This window comes from Chrysochloris asiatica, unplaced genomic scaffold (assembly GCF_000296735.1).
Source record: "Chrysochloris asiatica unplaced genomic scaffold, ChrAsi1.0 scaffold00310, whole genome shotgun sequence".
Lineage (NCBI taxonomy): Eukaryota > Metazoa > Chordata > Mammalia > Afrosoricida > Chrysochloridae > Chrysochloris > Chrysochloris asiatica.
The window spans coordinates 328865-347738 of NW_006408828.1; the positions used below are offsets into that span (position 1 = coordinate 328865).

At 37.0% G+C, this 18874-nt stretch overlaps 1 protein-coding gene across 1 annotated transcript in view; it reads left to right on the top strand.

Moving 5' to 3' along the window:
* The first annotated feature begins 2429 nt into the window (after positions 1-2429).
* Positions 2430-18874, top strand: part of MS4A13 (membrane-spanning 4-domains, subfamily A, member 13) — a 96388-nt gene continuing 79943 nt past the window's right edge. The window contains exons 1-4 of the mRNA XM_006875037.1: positions 2430-2564; positions 6766-6822; positions 14662-14781; positions 15384-15479. Of these exons, the coding sequence (XP_006875099.1) occupies positions 2436-2564; positions 6766-6822; positions 14662-14781; positions 15384-15479 (402 nt within the window). The 5' untranslated portion in view covers positions 2430-2435. The remainder of the gene's footprint in view (positions 2565-6765; positions 6823-14661; positions 14782-15383; positions 15480-18874) is intronic.

Here is an 18874-nt window from a genome sequence, read left to right on the forward strand (position 1 = left end):
CTTGGAAAGGGGCGCTATTTGTCAGAACCGACTCTGCGGGGAGACCAGCTCTCCGCAGGGGTCGTGGGACACGAGAGGATACACGGAGTCATCGGTGAAGAAATGAATGAATGAATGCAATCGAAAGGCTTTTCAGCTTGCTATGCTGTCCAGCTGTCCAGCTTGTTGCTCTGCCTTCTGCTGCTTCTTTCTCCTTTCTCCTGCTCTCTGCTTTCTGCCACCCCTGCTCAGCAAGTCTTTATTTTTTATACTTAAAATTACACAGTACATGAATTGACACTTTTATCTTTTCTTGAATTATTACACAGTTAGTCACAACATTCTTGCACCTGGTCATTAGACAACCTTGACAAAAATATTTCTGTGATGTTTGGACTGACCTTCATCTCCTTTCCCAGTATGTGAATAAACTGTTTCTGCTTGTTTCCACTAAAAGATTATCAACTTTCTATCCTACATAATGTACTACTATTTTCATAATAAAGATATTCATTAAATCACTTGGAAGCTATGTGGCATAAAGCCCAACCTGGCTACTTGCTGCAAGAAATGTAGATTATCAAGTCAAAATTATCCTTCACTTAAGTTCATTATTGTCTGCTTGTTTATGCAGGTGCTTGTATGTAGGGGGTTGTGAATTCTAGCTAGTGGCTGATTGTGGTGAGGTCTATGGGGGTAGGTCAGCTTGACTTTAATTTGCTATCTGCTTTTGTGGTCTCACAAATGCAGTTACTTAGGTTTTCTATGAAAGGAAGTAATTTACACAATTCTCTTTGTATTCAATCCACCAAAGCTGAAAGCAATTATTGATAAGCCAGGTTTGTAGAACTCATAGTGAAAGGCTGTGAATATTGCCATATTATATAGTTTTACAAGTAAATTCAAGAGTTAACTTGAAGGGAAGATAGGGACTAGATTTTGAGATCATTTGCTGTGCATAATGTCTTTCCCCCCGCTGCGGCCATGCCAAGCAACGGGAGTTAAGTGCTTCCCGCACGACTCGACAGCACTTAACAACAACAACAATCCTAATCATCCCTTAGCCAATGTCAAGACTTTGTACAAGCCAAATGTGCTTTGAATATCCTTTGTTTCTTTGTTGGACTGTCCTTCACTTCACGTCAGCATGCCTGTGGAAAAATCCATACCAGGTTATTATTGAAAGAAAAGATAAAGTCTTTCATGTTCAATAGAATACAAAAATAGAATAAGGTGTTAGATGCATGGCTTCCTGTATCCAAGTAGATTATTGCTGTTAAGTGCCATCAAATTGGTTCCAACTCATAGTAACCCTGTATAGGGTTTCCGAGGAACAATTGGTGAGTTTGAATTACCAATCTTTTGGTTCGCAGTTCAGTGCTGATCCTACAGCGCCACGCCAGCAGTCCAAACCAAACTCCCTGACATTGAATCAATTCAGTTCTGACTCATAACAACCCCATACAGGTTTCTGAGGCTGTAAATCTTTACCGGAGCAGAAAGTCTCATTCTCCCATGGAGCAGCTGGTAGATTTGAAATGCTGACCTTTCAGTTAGCAACCCAAAACATAATCACTATGTTATAAAGCTTCTTCCAAGTAGATTAGTAACCACATTTTCTTACAAGTCACCTGAATGTCATCATTTGATGGTCTTGGTGTGGCACTGTGTAGGATAACCACTGAACTGCTCGCCTACAAGGAGTCCTGGTGGGATGCTGTAGGATAAGCACTGGATCATAAGGTCAGTTTGAACAGCGAGGTCAGAGGTTCAAACCCACCAGCTGATCTTTGGAAACCATATACAGAGTCTCTCTGAGTCTGAACTGACTTGACAATACTTAACAACCACCTGAGTGTCATTATTTGATGAGAAGGGAGGATAGCCAGCAGTAGCATCAGATTGTAAACGTTTCTATGGGATAATTGGTCAGTGCTACTGCTATTGAGGAAGTTCTGTTGTGATGCTGTAGGATAAGTAATGAGCTGCTAACCACAAAGTCAATGGTTCAAATCATCAGCTCCTCCTTGAAAACCCTATGCAGACTCGCTATGAGTCTGAACCAACTTGACAGTCCTGAACAACACATCTACTACTATTGAGAGTCCTGGTGTGGTGCTGTAGGGTAATCAATGGATTGGTAACCACAAGGTCAGCAGTTCAGACCCACCAGCTGTTTTGAGGAACCCTATACAGTGTTTCTATGAGTCAGAACTGGCTCAATGGCACACAACAACTACTACTACTATTGAATTGCCTGTTGCTCTAGGTGTGTGATTGCTAAATCTCAGTCCTGTCTTGTAAGATCCTTCTTTCCAGGCTAACAAATGCATGAAATAAGTGGTTAATTGTATTAATATTTTTCAAATGTTTGTAATTAACACTCAATGGAATCCTATTAAAAATCACATGGTTTAAGTACTAATATTTTTCTCTTCTCACAGGTTATCCAGATTATGATTGGCATCTTTCATGTTTTAATGTGGTATTTCGTACTGCTTTTGTATATGGGGCAAATTCAAGGAGTCTTTGGAGTATATAAACCTATAACTTACACCACAGGAAGCGCTTTATGGGGAATTGTTGTGAGTATAATACAATTTATATTGAGTAAATCATTCAGTAATTTATATTCATATCAAATAATTGAAGGTTAGGAGACAGATGCTTATCAAAGTTTTCAAGAAAATTATGTAACTGAATCTTACATTGATAATTTATTCAAATTCAAATCTCTTTACAGAAAATATCAGTGAGTACTATTCCACCATTTGTGGATACAGGAGTAGATGTATAATGCCAACAATAGGTTAGATTATCCCTAGAAACATGAAAGACAGAAGCTTAACCATGATATCTATTAGCATATTTGATTCTCCAATTATAGCTCTGTATTTTCTTTCCCATACAGAACACATACTTAAACATTGTTTTAATTTGTCATTATCTTCACTCTTCTGTGGTTTCTAAACAACCATAAGATAGAAGGAAAACCTGGAGAGTATGACATCCTGGAAACCAAGTGACGAAAGTGTTACAAAGAGAGGGAAAGTATCAATTTCTTAAGATGAAGATTCAGCATTAACCTTTGGACTTACCAATACCAAGGTCAATAGTAAACTTGACAAGTAGTTTCATTGGAATGGTGGAGCAGAAGCCTGACTGGAGATAATTAAAGACATAATGGAAAGAGAAGAGCTAGATACAGTAAATGAAGACAAGTCCTTCAAGGACTTTGTTGTAATGGGGTTAAAGAAATGGAATAGAAGTTTGGAGAAGGCAGAATGAAGAGAGGGTTTATTTCAGTAAATTGGAAGAAATAATACTTATTTGTTAATGGAACTGAATCAGAATGGGGAAACTTGATGGTACAACACAGATGAAGAAGAAGCTTATTGGAACCATATACCTGTCTTGGTAAAAGATGATGAATTTTAGTGCACAAGTAGGTTGGTCATAGCTAAGAGCCTGGACAGTTCACCTCTAGTGATCTGAAATATGGTTGATTTTTCTCCCCTCTAAGAACAAATATCTGGAGACACTTTTGGTTTTCATATGCTAGCTGTGTCTAGTGGGCAAAAGTCAAGAATGTAGCTTAACATCCTACAGTGCACAGGACAGCCACCAACAACAAATGATTATGCAACCCTAATGGAATAGTGTCAAGTAACAGGATAAAAAGGCAAGAATAGCAGAAGGAATGAACATGTTTTGAGGGATAGATTTAAATGGGATATTGGAAGTTTATATAACTTTTCTTCTGATGACATCAAAAAGTGAATTAGAAAGCAAGATCATGAACTAAGAGTGAGGATAGGAAGTTGGATTGGTTGTTTGAAGAGGGAAAAGAGGATATGAAGTAGACATCTAGGAAAATTAAGAATAATGTAAAAGTAGTTTGATTTCCAGGCATTAAGGGCTCACTTGAGCGTCATTCAGCAACATGATTGTATAGTGAGATGAATCATATGTCTTTCTCTGGCTTTCAGTGTATGTCATAGTTGGAGAAGAACTGCATTTACTTAGGATTTCAATTTAACCAGGCAACTGTGGTGAAGCAAAGACACAAAAAAGTTGAGAGCATATATAAGGAAGTGTTTGTAAAAGTTGATCATGCAATTTAATTAGATGAAGAGAATATAACGTGGATGTGAGGGTCTCAGTTTAAAGGTTGAAGTGGAGATCACAGACTTCTTAAGAGTTGGATCACTAGAGTGCAGGAGCTAAAAGACAGAAGTGGTTCAGATGAAGTCCTTGAAGTTAAGATTTGGAAGGTTTTGCAGTTAATTGGTTGAGACAAGGTCAAAAAAATTAATATGGGAGTGAGTGATTAAGATAAGGAGAATTAAGAACACTGGAGGAGAGAGAGTCAAATAACCACATGCCCAGGATGTTAAAAGAATAATGTATGTGTATATTGAAACCAATTTCCAAAGAGTCAAATGCGATTTATGGTGACCACATCTGTGTATGTTGCAACCACCAAGAACTAAGCAGGGTTGGAAGGAGTAACAGGGACAGTAATTTGAATCATCTAGAAATTGAGGACAACCAAGGTGCCAATAGATCATGTCAATCATGAGGGATAATAGGTGATAGAATATGATGACATGTGATTCCCAAAGCTCTGGGAGAGAGATTGCTTGTAAGTATCAATAAGGAGGAACAACACCACTTAACTCATTCTTGAGACCAAGACAAGATGGATACCATCTTTAAAGAACTATACAGGAAGTAGTAAATTGTATATACCCCATCCTTGTGAATTTTCAGACCAAAATCCAGGTAAATGATACATGTCCTTTTAGTGTTTAATCTTCCATGTGATGTTGTTGTTAGGCGCCTTCAAGTCAGTTCTGACTCATAATGACCCTATGCACAGCAGAATGAAATACAGCTCCATCCTCACATTTCTTTTTATGCTCCTGCCCCTGTGCCAATCTATCTCGTTGGGGTTCTTCCTCTTTTCCAATGACTCTCCACTTTACCAACCATAATGTCCTACTCCAGGGACTACCCTTCTGATAATATGTCCAAAGTATGAGAGACAAAATCTGGCCATCTAACTGCTAAGGAGCATTCTAGCTGTACTTATTCCAACACAGATTTTTTTTTTTCTTTCTGGAAGTCCGTGGTACTTTCAATATTCTTCTCCAACACCATAACTCAAATGTATCAATTCTAAGGTGAGTCTTATTCACTGTCCGACTTTTACATGCATGCATATGAAGCTACTGAAAATGCACTGGCTTTGGTCAGGCATACCTTAGTCCTCAAACTGATGATCTTTGAACACTTTTAAAAGGTCTTGTGCAGCAGATTTGCCTAATGCAACAAATTGTTTGATTTCTTGATGGCTGCTTCCATGAGAGTTGATTGACAACGTAAATTTATTATGATGTTATTTACTGGTCCACTTGTGTTGTTGTTGTTGTGTGCCGTGGAGTCGGTTACGACTCATAGTGACCCTGTATAGGGTTTCCGAGGCTGTAAATCTTTATGGGAGCAGAAAGCCTCATCTTTCTTCCACAGAACAGCTGGTAGTTTCGAACTTCTGACCTTGCGGTTCGCAGCCCGATTCGTAACTACTACGCTACCAGAGCTCCTTGTGAGGATATTTGTTTTCTCTATATTGAGCTAAAATCCATACTGATTACTGTAGTCTTTGATTTTCATCAGTAAGTAGTTTAAGTCCTCCTCACTACCAACAAGCAAGGGTCTAGGTTATATAAATAGCATATTTAACTCCTAGAATAAATCATCTAAATTTTCAATTAGTTTCAGTACAATAAAAGACTTCTCATTTGGGTCATAATTCTGACAAAAACACATGGTAGTCTAGTTAGAGCACAATGTAGTTTAAGATACACGAGATACTCACATTTGAATTCTGGGATAGCTCTGTTCTTTACTGTATTCCTCAGAAATCTAAGCTTTTGTTACACTTATAGTAAGTATATACATTTGAGATCTTTTTGTGGAATTTGTGTCAGATTTGACCTTCCTATATAAGGGAGCTTCAAATAGTTCATGGAAAATTACAATTAAAAGATAATGGAATTTTCCACAAACTTTTTGAAGTCCCTTTGTATATGCTATGTGGCATGAACACTACTTTGTTATAAATTTCTTTGTTAATATCACTAAACAGGTAAGACAAAAAGAATATGTCAAGGGAATTTTGCATTCCACCTTCAAACAATATAGCATAGCTTTGCAGTTGTGGGAAATAGAGAAAGTACCCTGACAGAAAACAATAGAACCTCTTTTTTGAGACAAAGGCCGTAAGTACTTACTTTTGCCTTAATAATGGCTACAGTCCCAATTAAATATATTTTGTACATGTACAATTTATAATAGACTCAGCGAGCACTTTATCCAAACTTGGGTATAGTAATTATAATCAGTGATATAATTTCATGAAGATAAGGATAGCATTAGAAGTAATAATCAAATGAATTTAGTAAGCATACATACATGTAAGCAAACTTGGTTTCAGATTCAGGACTGCTTAGGTAATTTTTGGCGTATCCTGCAACCTGAACTCTGCCTATGGTCTCCTGTATGTGTTAATAATGACACTACTGTATAGCTTTCAATTCATTACTGCATCATAAAACTTTATTAACCCCTTCTATTTAAACTGAAAATGGGGATATTTCTCTTTATTGTTATTCTTAGTATTATAAAAGCATTGAATTGACTTAGAAGAAGAAGTTGCTAAAAATAATTTTAGATTTACAAGCATTATGCATAAAGATTTATAAATATGTTCTTTATATCCAGTTTATCATTTCAGGAATCTTCATAATAAAAACAGCAAAGCAACCAAGTTACTGTGTGGTAAGTTGGAAATCTGGGGATATTTCTATCTCTAAATCTCTTATTAAAAAGTTAGAAGTTTCTTATTAAAAAGTTGCTTATTAAAAATCTTCTCCCAGTTGATCTCAGATGGCAGACTAGGCAAATATACTATCCAGACGCTCTACAACAAAGACCTGAGAAATAGTTACAGATGGCAATCATAGAACCCAGAGCTTCAAAGGAAAGGATAAAGAAGCAGATCAAGTACCAGTTAGAGGAACAGACTAAATAAAATAGCAAAAAAGGAGGCATACAGAGCAATGAATTGTCACCTGGCCCAGCAAAGTGTGGCCTTTTGAATTATTGTAAGCAGTGGTCTAATCAGGGCAAGAACCAGAGAATTGGCTCTCCTTGCCTAGGACTAAACCAACACCCACATCACTTTAATCTGATTGGTGACCAGTGAGATTGTTGTTGTTGTTAGGTGCCATGGAATCAGTACCAATTCATAGCAATCCATGTGCAACAGAACGAAACACTGCCCAATCCTGGGCCAACCTCACAATTGTTGCCATGTTTGAGCCCATTGATGCTGCCATTTTGCCAATCTATCTCGCTGGGGTCTTCCAGCGACTGGTCCCTCCTGACAATATGTCTGAAGTATGAGAGATGAAGTTTGGCCATCCTGGCCTCCAAGGAGCACTCTGGCTGCACTTCTTCCAACACAGATCTGTTTGTTTTGGCAGCCCATGGCACTTTCCATATTCTCCAATACCATAACTCAAATGCATCAATTCTTCTACAGTCTTCCTTACTCACTGTCCAGCTTTCGCATGTATATGAGGTTATTGAAATTACCATGGCTTGGGTTAGGCGCACCTTAGTCCTCAAGCTGACATCTTTGCTCTTCAATGCTTTAAAAAGGTCTTGTGCAGCAGATTTGCCTAATGCAATACGTCCTTTGATTTATTGACTGCTGCTTCCATGAGTGTTGATAGTTGATCCAAGAAGAATGAAGTCCTTGACAACGTCAATCTTTCTCCATTGATAAGAATGTTGTTTATTGGTCCAGTGGTGAGGATTTTTTGTTTTCTTGACATTGAGATGCAATCCATACTGAAGGCTGTGCTCTTTGATCTTCATCAGTAAATATTTTAAGTCCTCTTCACTTTCAGCAAGCAAGATTGTATCATTGGCATATCACAGTTTGTTAATGAGTCTTACGTCAATCCTGGTGCCACGTTTTTCTTCATATAATCCAGCTTCTCGGATTGGTGACCCATAAATTCCTGGTAATCAGAGGTACATTCCCCCATCCCTACTCACCCAAGAATTAGTCAATTCAGTTCCCTCCAACGGCCAGTCTTGTGGTGTTTTTTTTTTTTTTCATTTTTACCTTCATTTTTTAATTTCTTTCCTCTCCCCACCTTGTTTTCTTTTCTTCTTCCTCTTCCCTCAGACTCCCCTTATTATTATATGTAGAGCAAATATTCCATCCCTATCACCTCCACAGTCTGCCTCCACCACTTACAGAGTGGGCACACTGCTTCTCACAAGCTTCATGGTCAGCAGAAGGCACTCGTGCCTTGCTGAGGTCAGTGGTGCACATACCCACAGGGTGAGCACTCAATTCCCACTGCAGTCATGTTTGGAAGCTAGTATTTGCTTCACTGTGGTACCACTTTTTTTTCCTCTTATTTCTTCTCTCCCCTCCCTCTTGGTTTTCTTTTTTTCCCTCTAAAACTTTTTCTTCCCCACATCAGACTGGAGCCAGTAGCCCTACCTAGTTGCACATGCCACACCTACTATCCCACACAATTATCTAGTCTCAAGACTATCTCCAGCACCACTGGATCAACAACAGATGGTGGTCAGCATCTGACCAGCTGCTCTCAGCTGCTCTACATGACCAGCAATTAGACTTGTGGCTACACTCTCACCTGCTGCCAAATTCACCAGATACAGGTGCTGAACTCACCAGTACTCCCAAACAATGACCAAAATAAGCATGCCAACCCATGGCCTGGATATAGTAAAAATCAGGGTGAAGCAAGCCAATATATAATCAGTGACATGTTAATACAGTACTGCCACAACATCTCAGAGACAACAGAAAACTTCAAATCACACTAAATAAGACAAGATGGCTCAAACAACTGACCAAATAAAGGCCAGAAAATCTTCTGGAAAAGAGATAGTATTGGGACTACCTGGTAAGCAATTCAAAAGAATCATACATAGGTCCATTTAGCAGATTAAGAAGGAGATCAAAGAAAACAAAGATGATACCAAAAAATTTATAGGCAAAATCAAGGAAAACACAGACAAGTCTGTAGAAGAACTTAAGAAATTGGCAAAATAAATGAAAAATTAGAAACTATACAGAACAAATACAGAAGATTAATACTAAGATTTCAGAAATAGCATATAGGAAGGGTAAAAGAGTGGATTTAAATCAATGGGAGGCAGAATTAGTGAGACTGAAGACTAATCTCTTAATACAAATCTGGTGGAAGGACAAATGGAAAAGAACAAAACAAAAAATTTAAGAAATCCTAAAAATTATATGCATACCATCATAGGGTCACTGTAAGTCAGAACCAGCTTGAGGCACTTAACAACAACATCAAGAGGAATTACTTAACATGTGGTCAGGATTCCAGAACAGGAAAAGACAATACAAAACATTTAATTGTTGAAAATTTATTGAAAGAAAATGCTCCTGATATAATGAAAGATGAGAAACTATGCATTCAAAATGCTCAACAAACCCGAAATAGGATGATCATACAAGAAACTCAATACATATGATAAGTGTCTAAAACCAAAGACAAGGAAAGAATCCTGAAAAAAGCTCCAGAAAAGTAAAAAATTATCTACAAAGTAGAACCATTAAGAAGAAGATCTGTTTTCTCAGTAGAAACCATGCATGCAAGAAGGCAGCAGGATAACTCTAAAGAAAAAAAATGCCAACCAAGAATTACACACCCAGCAAAATTGTCCATCAAATACAATAGTGAATTTGAACATTTCCAGGTAATCAGAAATCAAAGGAACTTGTAGCAACAAGAACAACCTTGCAACAGATTTTAAAGGGAGTTCTTCACACACAGAACCCACAATAGCAGACAACAATCTTGAGATTAAGACACATGTCACCCATAAATCAATCCAGATGTAGAGATATAAAAAATAAAACTACAAGACCGAAAATAGAAAACTATAGAAATCAACATGTAAATGACAACTACAAATCAAAAGAAGGAATAAATGGAGAGTAATAAACACAATCTCCAAGGAACAGCTGGTAACCCTATACAGGGTCACTATGGGTCAGAACCGACTGGGCGGCACTTAACAACAACAACAATAAACACAGTCTCAAGAAAGAATCGACTTTCAAATTTGGTAAGATAATAAATTACAGGATAACATCCAAGAAAATTAATAAACCACCAAAATAAAAAAAAGAAAGTCATAAAGATTCAGTAATGAAAGAAATGATAAAATCTGTAGACAAAATTAAAGTACAGAAAAATATATGGAACAAAGCAGTAGCAGCAGCAGAACCACACACAAAGCAAAATGATAGCAGTGCATTCATACCTATTGATGATTACACTAAATGTAAATGGATTAAATGTAGCAAGAGGGACAAGAAAATATGGCCTGTCAATATAATGTCTACAAGAGACCTTAAACACAGACAAAATTAGACTAAAAAATAATTGATGGAAAAACATGTATCAAGCAAATAGCAACCAAAAAAGTGCAGGAGTGGTAATACTAATTTCTGATGAAATAGACTGTAAGGCAAACTCTAGAAAAAGAGACAAAGGACATTATATGAACATTTAAAGAGTCAGTCCAACAAGAGAACATAACAGTAATATCTGTGCTCCCAATGAAAAAGCCTCAAAACACATAACCTTTAACAGAATTGTAAAGAGAAATAGATAAATCAGCAATAATAGTAGGAGACTTGGATACATCATTTTTTATGAAGAACAGAACTAGAAAGAAATACACCAAAGAGGATATTTAAACAACATAATCAATTCAACCTCATAGATGTATACAGAACATTCAACAACAGCACAATAGGCATTCTTTCCTAGTGTACACTTAGCACTTCCAAGAAAAGACCATATGTTAGGCCACAAAGAAAGCCTCAATAAACTTTGAAACATTGAAATGCTGCAAAGCATCTTAGATCCCAATGCTACAAAATTAGAAGTAGATCAAGGGGAAAAAGTCAAATATATGGAAGGCTAGTAACACCCTGCTTAAGAGCTACTGGGAAATAGAGATAAGAAATGGAATTTAAAATTTTTCTTGAATCAAATGAGAATTTTTTAAAAATACCAAAGTCTTTGGTGGTGGTGGTGCCAAGTACCATATAGTCAATTACAACTCATAACAACCCTGAATAGGTTTTTGAGGCTATACATATTTTCAGCAGCAGAAAGCATTATCTTTCTCCTGCACCAGAATCTTTGTTGTTGTTGTTAAGTGCTGTCAAGTCGATTCCAACCCATAATGACCCTGTATAGGGTTTACAAGGAGCAACTGGTGAGCTTGAACCACCAACCCCGCAGTTCAAATGACTTTGCATTCTGATGCATTAGCCCACAACGCCACACCAAAATCTTTAGGTCACAGAAAAGCAGTGCTTAGAGGTCAATTTATAGCATTAAGTCCAGACATCAAAAAAGAAGGAACCAAAATCAGCACCTTAACACAACAGCTCCAATATTTAAAAAAAGAAGAAAAAAAATGCACCAAAAGGAAACAAAGATATTAACAGAACAAAACAAAAAAGGATAATCAAGATTAGACGTTGATTCTTGGAAAGGATAAATAAAATTGACAAAGCACTTGCAAATTTAACAGAAAAAGAGGACGTAGATGCAAATAATACCAATAAGTTAAATAGGTGATATCACAACAAAACCTACTGAAATAAAGAATAATCTCATATGCATGCGAAAGCTGGACAGTATATAAGGAAGACCGTAGAAGAATTGACGCATTTGAGTTATGGTGTTGGAGGAGAATATTGAAAGTGTCATGGGCAGACAAAAGAACTAACAGGTCTGTGTTGGAAGAAGTGCAGCCAGAGTGCTCCTTGGAGGCCAGAATGGCCAAACTTTGTCTCTCATACTTCAGACATATTGTCAGGAGGGACCAGTCGCTGGAAAAGGATATCATGTTTGGTAAGGTGGAGGGTCAGAGAAAGGAAGACACGCAACGAGATGTATTGGCCAAGTGGCAGCATCGATGGACTCAAGCGTGGCAACAATAGTGAGGTTGACCCAGGATCAGGCAGTGTTTCGTTCTGCTTTGCATAATGTTGCTATGAGTCGCTACTGACTCGATGGCATCTAACAAAAACAACAACAATGATGTAGTCCTACAAGTTTAACACAGAAAAGTTAGACCCATTTCTACAAACACACCAAACTCACACTGAAGTAAAAAATTAGAATAAGACCCATAACAAAGGAGATTAAGCATTAAAGTCTTGACCCCAAGAGCTTCACTGGTGAATTTTCTACCAAACATTCAGAGAAGTACTAGCACAAATTCTACTCAAAGTGTCCCAGAACATAGAAAAGGAAATAATACTCCCAAACTCATTCTATGAAACAAGCATACCAAAACCAAACCCACTACCGTAGAGTCAATTCAGACCCCTAGTGACCCCCTATAAAGTTTCTGAGACAGCCAGCCTTCTTTTCTCCTGATGACCTTGCAGTTAGCAACATAAAAGAACTCACTGCTACCAAGGCTCCTGAAAATAGAATACATTACTAAAAAAAGTATATAGATTACTATCACTCATGAATATTGAAGCTAGAATTTACAAAACTAGCATATAAAATCCAACAACATATCCCAAAACAAAATTATATAACCAAGTGGAATTTAAATCAGATATGCAAGGATGCTTCAACATTAGACAATCAACATATTCCACCACAAATAAAGGAAAAGAATCATATCAATTGATACATAAAAGGTATTTAACAAAATCTCAACACTCTTCTTGATAAAAATGTTCATCAAAATGGGAATACAAAGGAAATTCATCAGTATAATTAAGGGCATATACACAAATCTATGACCAACAGACAAAGATATGAAAACATTCCCCCTTGTGAATGAGAACCAGACAAGGATGTCCTTTATTACCATTTCTATTAAACATGTTGTGGAATTCCTCACCAGATCAATGAGGCAAGAAAATGAAATAAAATTCAAGAAAAGAAAATAAAAGATATAAAACCATCACTATTTGAAACTATGATCTTATACATAGAAAATCTGAAAATTTCTCCAGTTTCTGAAAGTAATTGAGGATTCCGGTAAGGTAAGGGTACAAACCAACGTGCAAAATCAGTTTTGGTTTGCAAAATAAGACAACTGTGAAAAGGATATCAGGAAAACAATGCTATTTACATTATTTACCCAAAAGACTAGGTACTTAAGAATATATCTAACCAGAGATAAGAAGACATACAAAGAAAACTCAGAACACTACTACAGGAAACCAAAAGAAACAAAAGTGAAAGGATATACCATGCTATTGGATAGGGAGATTTAACACTGTGTAAATATCAATACTGCCCAAAGTGATCTACAGTGAGAATGCAGTCCCAATCCAGTTTCCACCATCATTCTTTAAACAGATGGAAAAAACTCATCACCTTTATATGTTACGGAAAGAGACCCTAGATAAGTAAAGCATTGCTGAAGAAGAACATTCCAAGATCTATCTTGAAATACAATGCTGTCTGTGATATAATATTGATACACATACAAGGAAGACCAGTTAATACAACTATTATTCAGATTTAAACACATCAATCACCAAGATGATAAAGAAATTGAATTTTGCTAAATTCTTCAGTCTTAAATTTATAAAGATGCATTGATAATTACTGGTGGTTAGAATGTGAGCAATGAAAACAAAGAGGGATCAGTAATTGGAAAACGTGGCCTCAGTGATAGAAGTGATTCTGGAGATTGCATGATTAAATTTTGCAAGTCCAACAACAACTCGTTACAAATTGACTACATGTGTGGGAAGAGATGAATGGGAAGCTCAATATCATCAGCCAAAACAAAGCCAAGGAAACTGCTCATACAAAAGTTCAGGTTGAAGCTCAAGAAAAACTAAAGCCCATGAGATCCAAAATACGACCTTGAGCCATATCCCATCTGAATTTAGAGGCCATCTTAGGAAAAGCTTTGACTCACTGAACACTAATAACCAAAGACCAAAAGAGGTGCATGACATCAAGAACATCTACATGAAGAAAGCAAAGGTCATTTAAAGGAAAGAAAGAAAGGACCAAAGTGGGTGTCAGAAGAGACCCTGATACTTACTTTCCAGCACAGAGATGCTAAAGTGAATGGTAAAAATGAGTAAGTCAAAGAGCTGAACAGAAAACTTCAAATTAATACAGAAAGATATCAAATGATTTCTCTGATAATGGAAGTCCAGAATTAAAACTCAAAGATTCTCATTTGGCTTTATTTCTACAAATGGTTTTCTTAGTCTTTTTTTTCTTTTCTTTCTTTTTTTAACAATGAAACCTTTATTTCAAAGCATACCTACCTTATAGGTTTTCTCCCATTTGCTTCATTAGATTGTAAAATACACTATTTTTGAACCCCAAAAGAATATTGATTCTTAGTGGTCTGCTGGTATTTAAGTTTTTCTCCAGATTAAGTTGGTTTCATGTGAATCAAAATATATGTATATATATACACATATGTTTTCCCCCTCTAGAAGCAAACATATCCACACTCCCAAAACTTCAGAAACTAGATCAAAGTTTTAACTTGAGCGTTTTACCCTATCTGTTTTAGGTTGCATCTGCTTTGACCTTTTCCATCCTCTCCTTAATTACTGCCATAGCTGCAATAGTTCTAACAGTCATTGAATTGTCTCAGTTTCAATCTGTGTCATACAGGAATTATGGACAAGCAGTAAGTCATCAATCCTATAGAAAAACCTTCATTTCAAAATAATTCATTTCAGTTGTTTTAAAGCTTTAGGAAGTAAAACAGACTTTCACTGTTTCTTGGGAAACTCTGATTTAGTAGTAAGCTCTTGATTGAAAGTGTAAATTCAAAAACAATTCTAAAATGATATTTTGTATATATTAATAAAATATTTGATTCCTTGACTTGCCCAACTAAGTTTATAATCATAGCCATTTTAACAGATGGGGATTGATTGATGAAAAAAACAACAACTCATAACTATCTTACCATTAGAGAAAAGAGAGTCAAATTTTAGTTACTGAAGAGTTTGGATACTGAATTGTGCAGGGACTCTAGTGTAGAGAATAAAGAGTTGTAAGTAATAAGAATGCTGAGTGGGGAAGAGCATGAATGGAAGCTTCAGAAGATGAATTTGGGGGATGAAAGCTTTGAAAAATTAAAGTAGCAAAGTTAAAAAAGCAAAGATTGCCTAGGGAAATCAAATGCGGAAGGAGATTTTCCTTGACTCATCCTGAGCTCCTTCAGTGAATGAGTTTTCAATTATTGAAGATAATGGAAACTTTCCCTCTATTTTCTGTTTTCAGAAACTTGGGAGGTTAGTGTCACGTATTTTATTGATCTCCTACCATTTGGAAGTTTCCATTGCGTTTGTGTACTCACTCATCACTGCTATCAATTTGGTAAGTGTTCATCTACTTTCTGGAAAGTCAAGAGAAGTTGAATTCTGATATGCACACTCTATGAGATTAAATACACTGATGCAGTATGTCTGGAACTAAAAAAATGAAATTCCAGAACGTGCACTTTTCTATTACAGAACATATACAAACAATGACTTTTTAATAGCTTCATTGCTTCTTACTATTTAACATATCTTACTTATGGCACTGCAGGATAATGCACTGGACTGCAAAGTCAGTTTGAACTACAAGGTCAGCAGTTCAAACCCACCAGCCATTCCTTGGAAACCCTATACAGGATGGAGAAAAGATTGAAGTTGTCAAGGACTTCATTCTTCTTGGATCAACTATCAACACTCACAGAAGCAGCAGTAAAGAAATCAAACGATGCATTACATTAGGCAAATCTGTGGCACAAGACCTTTTAAAAGTGTTGAAGAGCAAAGATGTCAGCTTGAGGCCTAAGGTGTGCCTGACCCAAGCCATGGTATTTTCAATAACCTCATATGCATGCAAAAGTTGGACAGTGAATAAGGAAGACTGTAGAAGAATTGATGCTTTTGAGTTATGGTGTTGGAGGAGAATGTTGAAAGTGCCATGGGCTGCCAAAAGAACCAATAGATCCGTTTTGGGAGAAGTGCAGCCAGAGTGCTCCTTGGAAGCCAAGATGGCCAAAGTTGGTCTCTCATACTTCAGACATATTGTCAGGAGGGACCAGTCACTGGAGACAGACATCATGTTTGGTAAGGTGGAGGGTCAGAGAAAGGAAGACCCCCAACCAGATGGATTGGCCAAGTGGCAGCATTGATGGGTTCAAGTGTGGCAACAGTAGTGAGGTTGGCCCAGGATCAGGCAGTGTTTCATTCTGCTGTGCATAGGGTCAGTACGAGTCAGTACCAACTTGATGGTACCTAACAACAACAACAACAATGAGTAGGAATCGAGTCAGTGACACTTAACAACAACAGCAACAATTACTGCATGATGTTCTGGTGTGGTGCTGTAGGATCAACACTGAATTGCTAACCACAAGGTTGGTAGCTCAAACCCACCAGCCACTCCTTGGAAACCCTATACAGGGTCGCTATGAGTCAGAACTGACTTGATGACACTTAACAACAATAACATAAGTGCATATTTAAGGAACCCTGATAGTATAGTGGGTTACAGGTTGGACTACTAAGCACAAAGTCAGCAGTTCCAATCCACCTGCTGCTCCAAGAGAGAAAGAGGAGGCTTACTTCTCCAGTAAAGATTTGCAGCTTCAGAAACCCTCTACAAGGTTGCTGTGAGTCAAAATCGATTCAATAGCAGTGGGTTTGGTTATTCTGTACTGCTGCATATTCAGTTTTGTTTTTAATTTTTCTAAATTACAAACAGTCTGCAGGGAACAACCTAATACATCCCAATGCCTATCATTTTACATTCAAGACTAGTATTTCTGGAAGGGGTTCATTTCTAGTAGTGCTACTTGTAGAATCCAATAACATTCCACAATACTGTGATATCACGATACCAACAAAACTTTATTAGAATGACTATTGTCTCACAAGCTTGAGAAAATAGATACCTAGCACTCATTTTTTCCACAAATATTTATGGAAAATCTACCCATGGTAAGCACTGCTATAGATTCTAAGGATGTGATAAACAAGACAAACAGTAACCCTAGCTTCATGGAGAGTTTGTATTCCAGTAGTAGAGACATAATAAACAAATATAGAAAAAGTCAAAAAATGGAAAATGTTATGAAGTAATACAAAGCAAAATAAGGTAATAGGAGTCAAAAATTATTTTATACAGTGTGGTCAGGGATGACCACTCTGAACAGGGAGGACCTAACTCTGAGAAGTGCAGAAGTAACTACAAGACTATATGGAAAATACCTTCTCCAAGAATAGAGAGCAAAGTGAGACTTCCAGAATGACTGAGTAGGACTATGGAAAATCATCTCCTTTATAAAAAGATGATAAGATTGGACAAAATTGACTATAAACAACCATTTAAAGACTCTGGAAGTTGATTTAAGGCATACAACAAATGAAGTATTTAAGAAAATCTACTGCGCCTCAGGAAGAGCAATGGATTAGTAAGAGTAGTGGTTTAATATGCACTGCTCCTTCTCTCCTACCCCAAATTCCATTGTGTAGAAGTGTAGCTATGTGGGTAAGACTGTGGGTGAGTAAGTAGCTTCACTACTGGAGGAGAACAATATTCTTTGCAGGAGAAAGTACCATGATCTGAAGTATTATTAAGAATAATGCGCTCAGTAGCAAACAGGAAAGATAAGTATCATACTTAGATTGACTGAGATGGAAGTATTATTAATTGGAGCAAGAAAGTGACTAGCAGACCAGGCAGAAATTTAAGCGATAGTCAAGTGAGACTTGATAATATCCTACATGTCCTTGGTGGTCTGGAAAGTTTAAAACATGCTCAAGGTTAAGTACATACTTAAGAGATCAGGAAAAGGTTCCTAGGTGGTGCGTCAGCATATGCATCATGAGAGTCCCAGAAAAAAGTGGAAGGGGCAGAACAATTGCAAAGAATGGAGTATTCATGGAGTACTGAGTTATGCATTGGACTAAAACTGCAAGGTCATCACTTCAAATGCACCCACCTGTCTGCTACTGTAATAATTTAAATTCCCAGAAACACTACATCACATTGCTATGAGTTGGAATTAACTCAATGGCAGTGGGTTATTTGCAGGTAGGGAAGGTTTGGTGGTCAAAAGCTACAAATTTAATGAAAAACACACAAATCTCTTCATAAAAGAACCTCAGTAGTTTCCAAGTAAAATAAACACAAACAGATGCACTACCAGACATCTCATAGACAAAGGGATGAAAAGGAGAAAGTCTTGCTGGCACCATGTACAAGGGAACCATGTAAGATTAATAGCTTACATCTCATCAGAAACAATGGAGGCCAGAAGGCAGTGGAATAGCATATTAAAGTGCTTTGAAAATAAGAATTCTATATCTGTTAAAAAATAAAAGTTAATGACATTTAGAGATGAACAAATACAGAAAATGTGTGGCTAAGAGAACTGCCTTATAGGAAATAATAAAAGAAATATTTTATACAATAAAGAAGTGACATCAGATAGAATTCAAATACCAGTACTAGCTGCTGAGTCAATTCATTGTGACCTCATGTCCGAGTAGAACTTTCATGCATAGAATTTTCAATGGCTTATTCTTCAGCGTGTGGCACTGTGGGTAAATGAGCTGGACTACAAAGTTGGTTTGAACCACAAGTGGGTTTGAATCTAGTAGTTCAAACTGACCTTGAAGCTTGTTGTTTATTCTGCAGCACCACACCATGACTCCTGAAAATGAGCCTTGGTGTGGTGCTATAGGATAAGCCCTGGACTGGTAATTGCAAGGTTA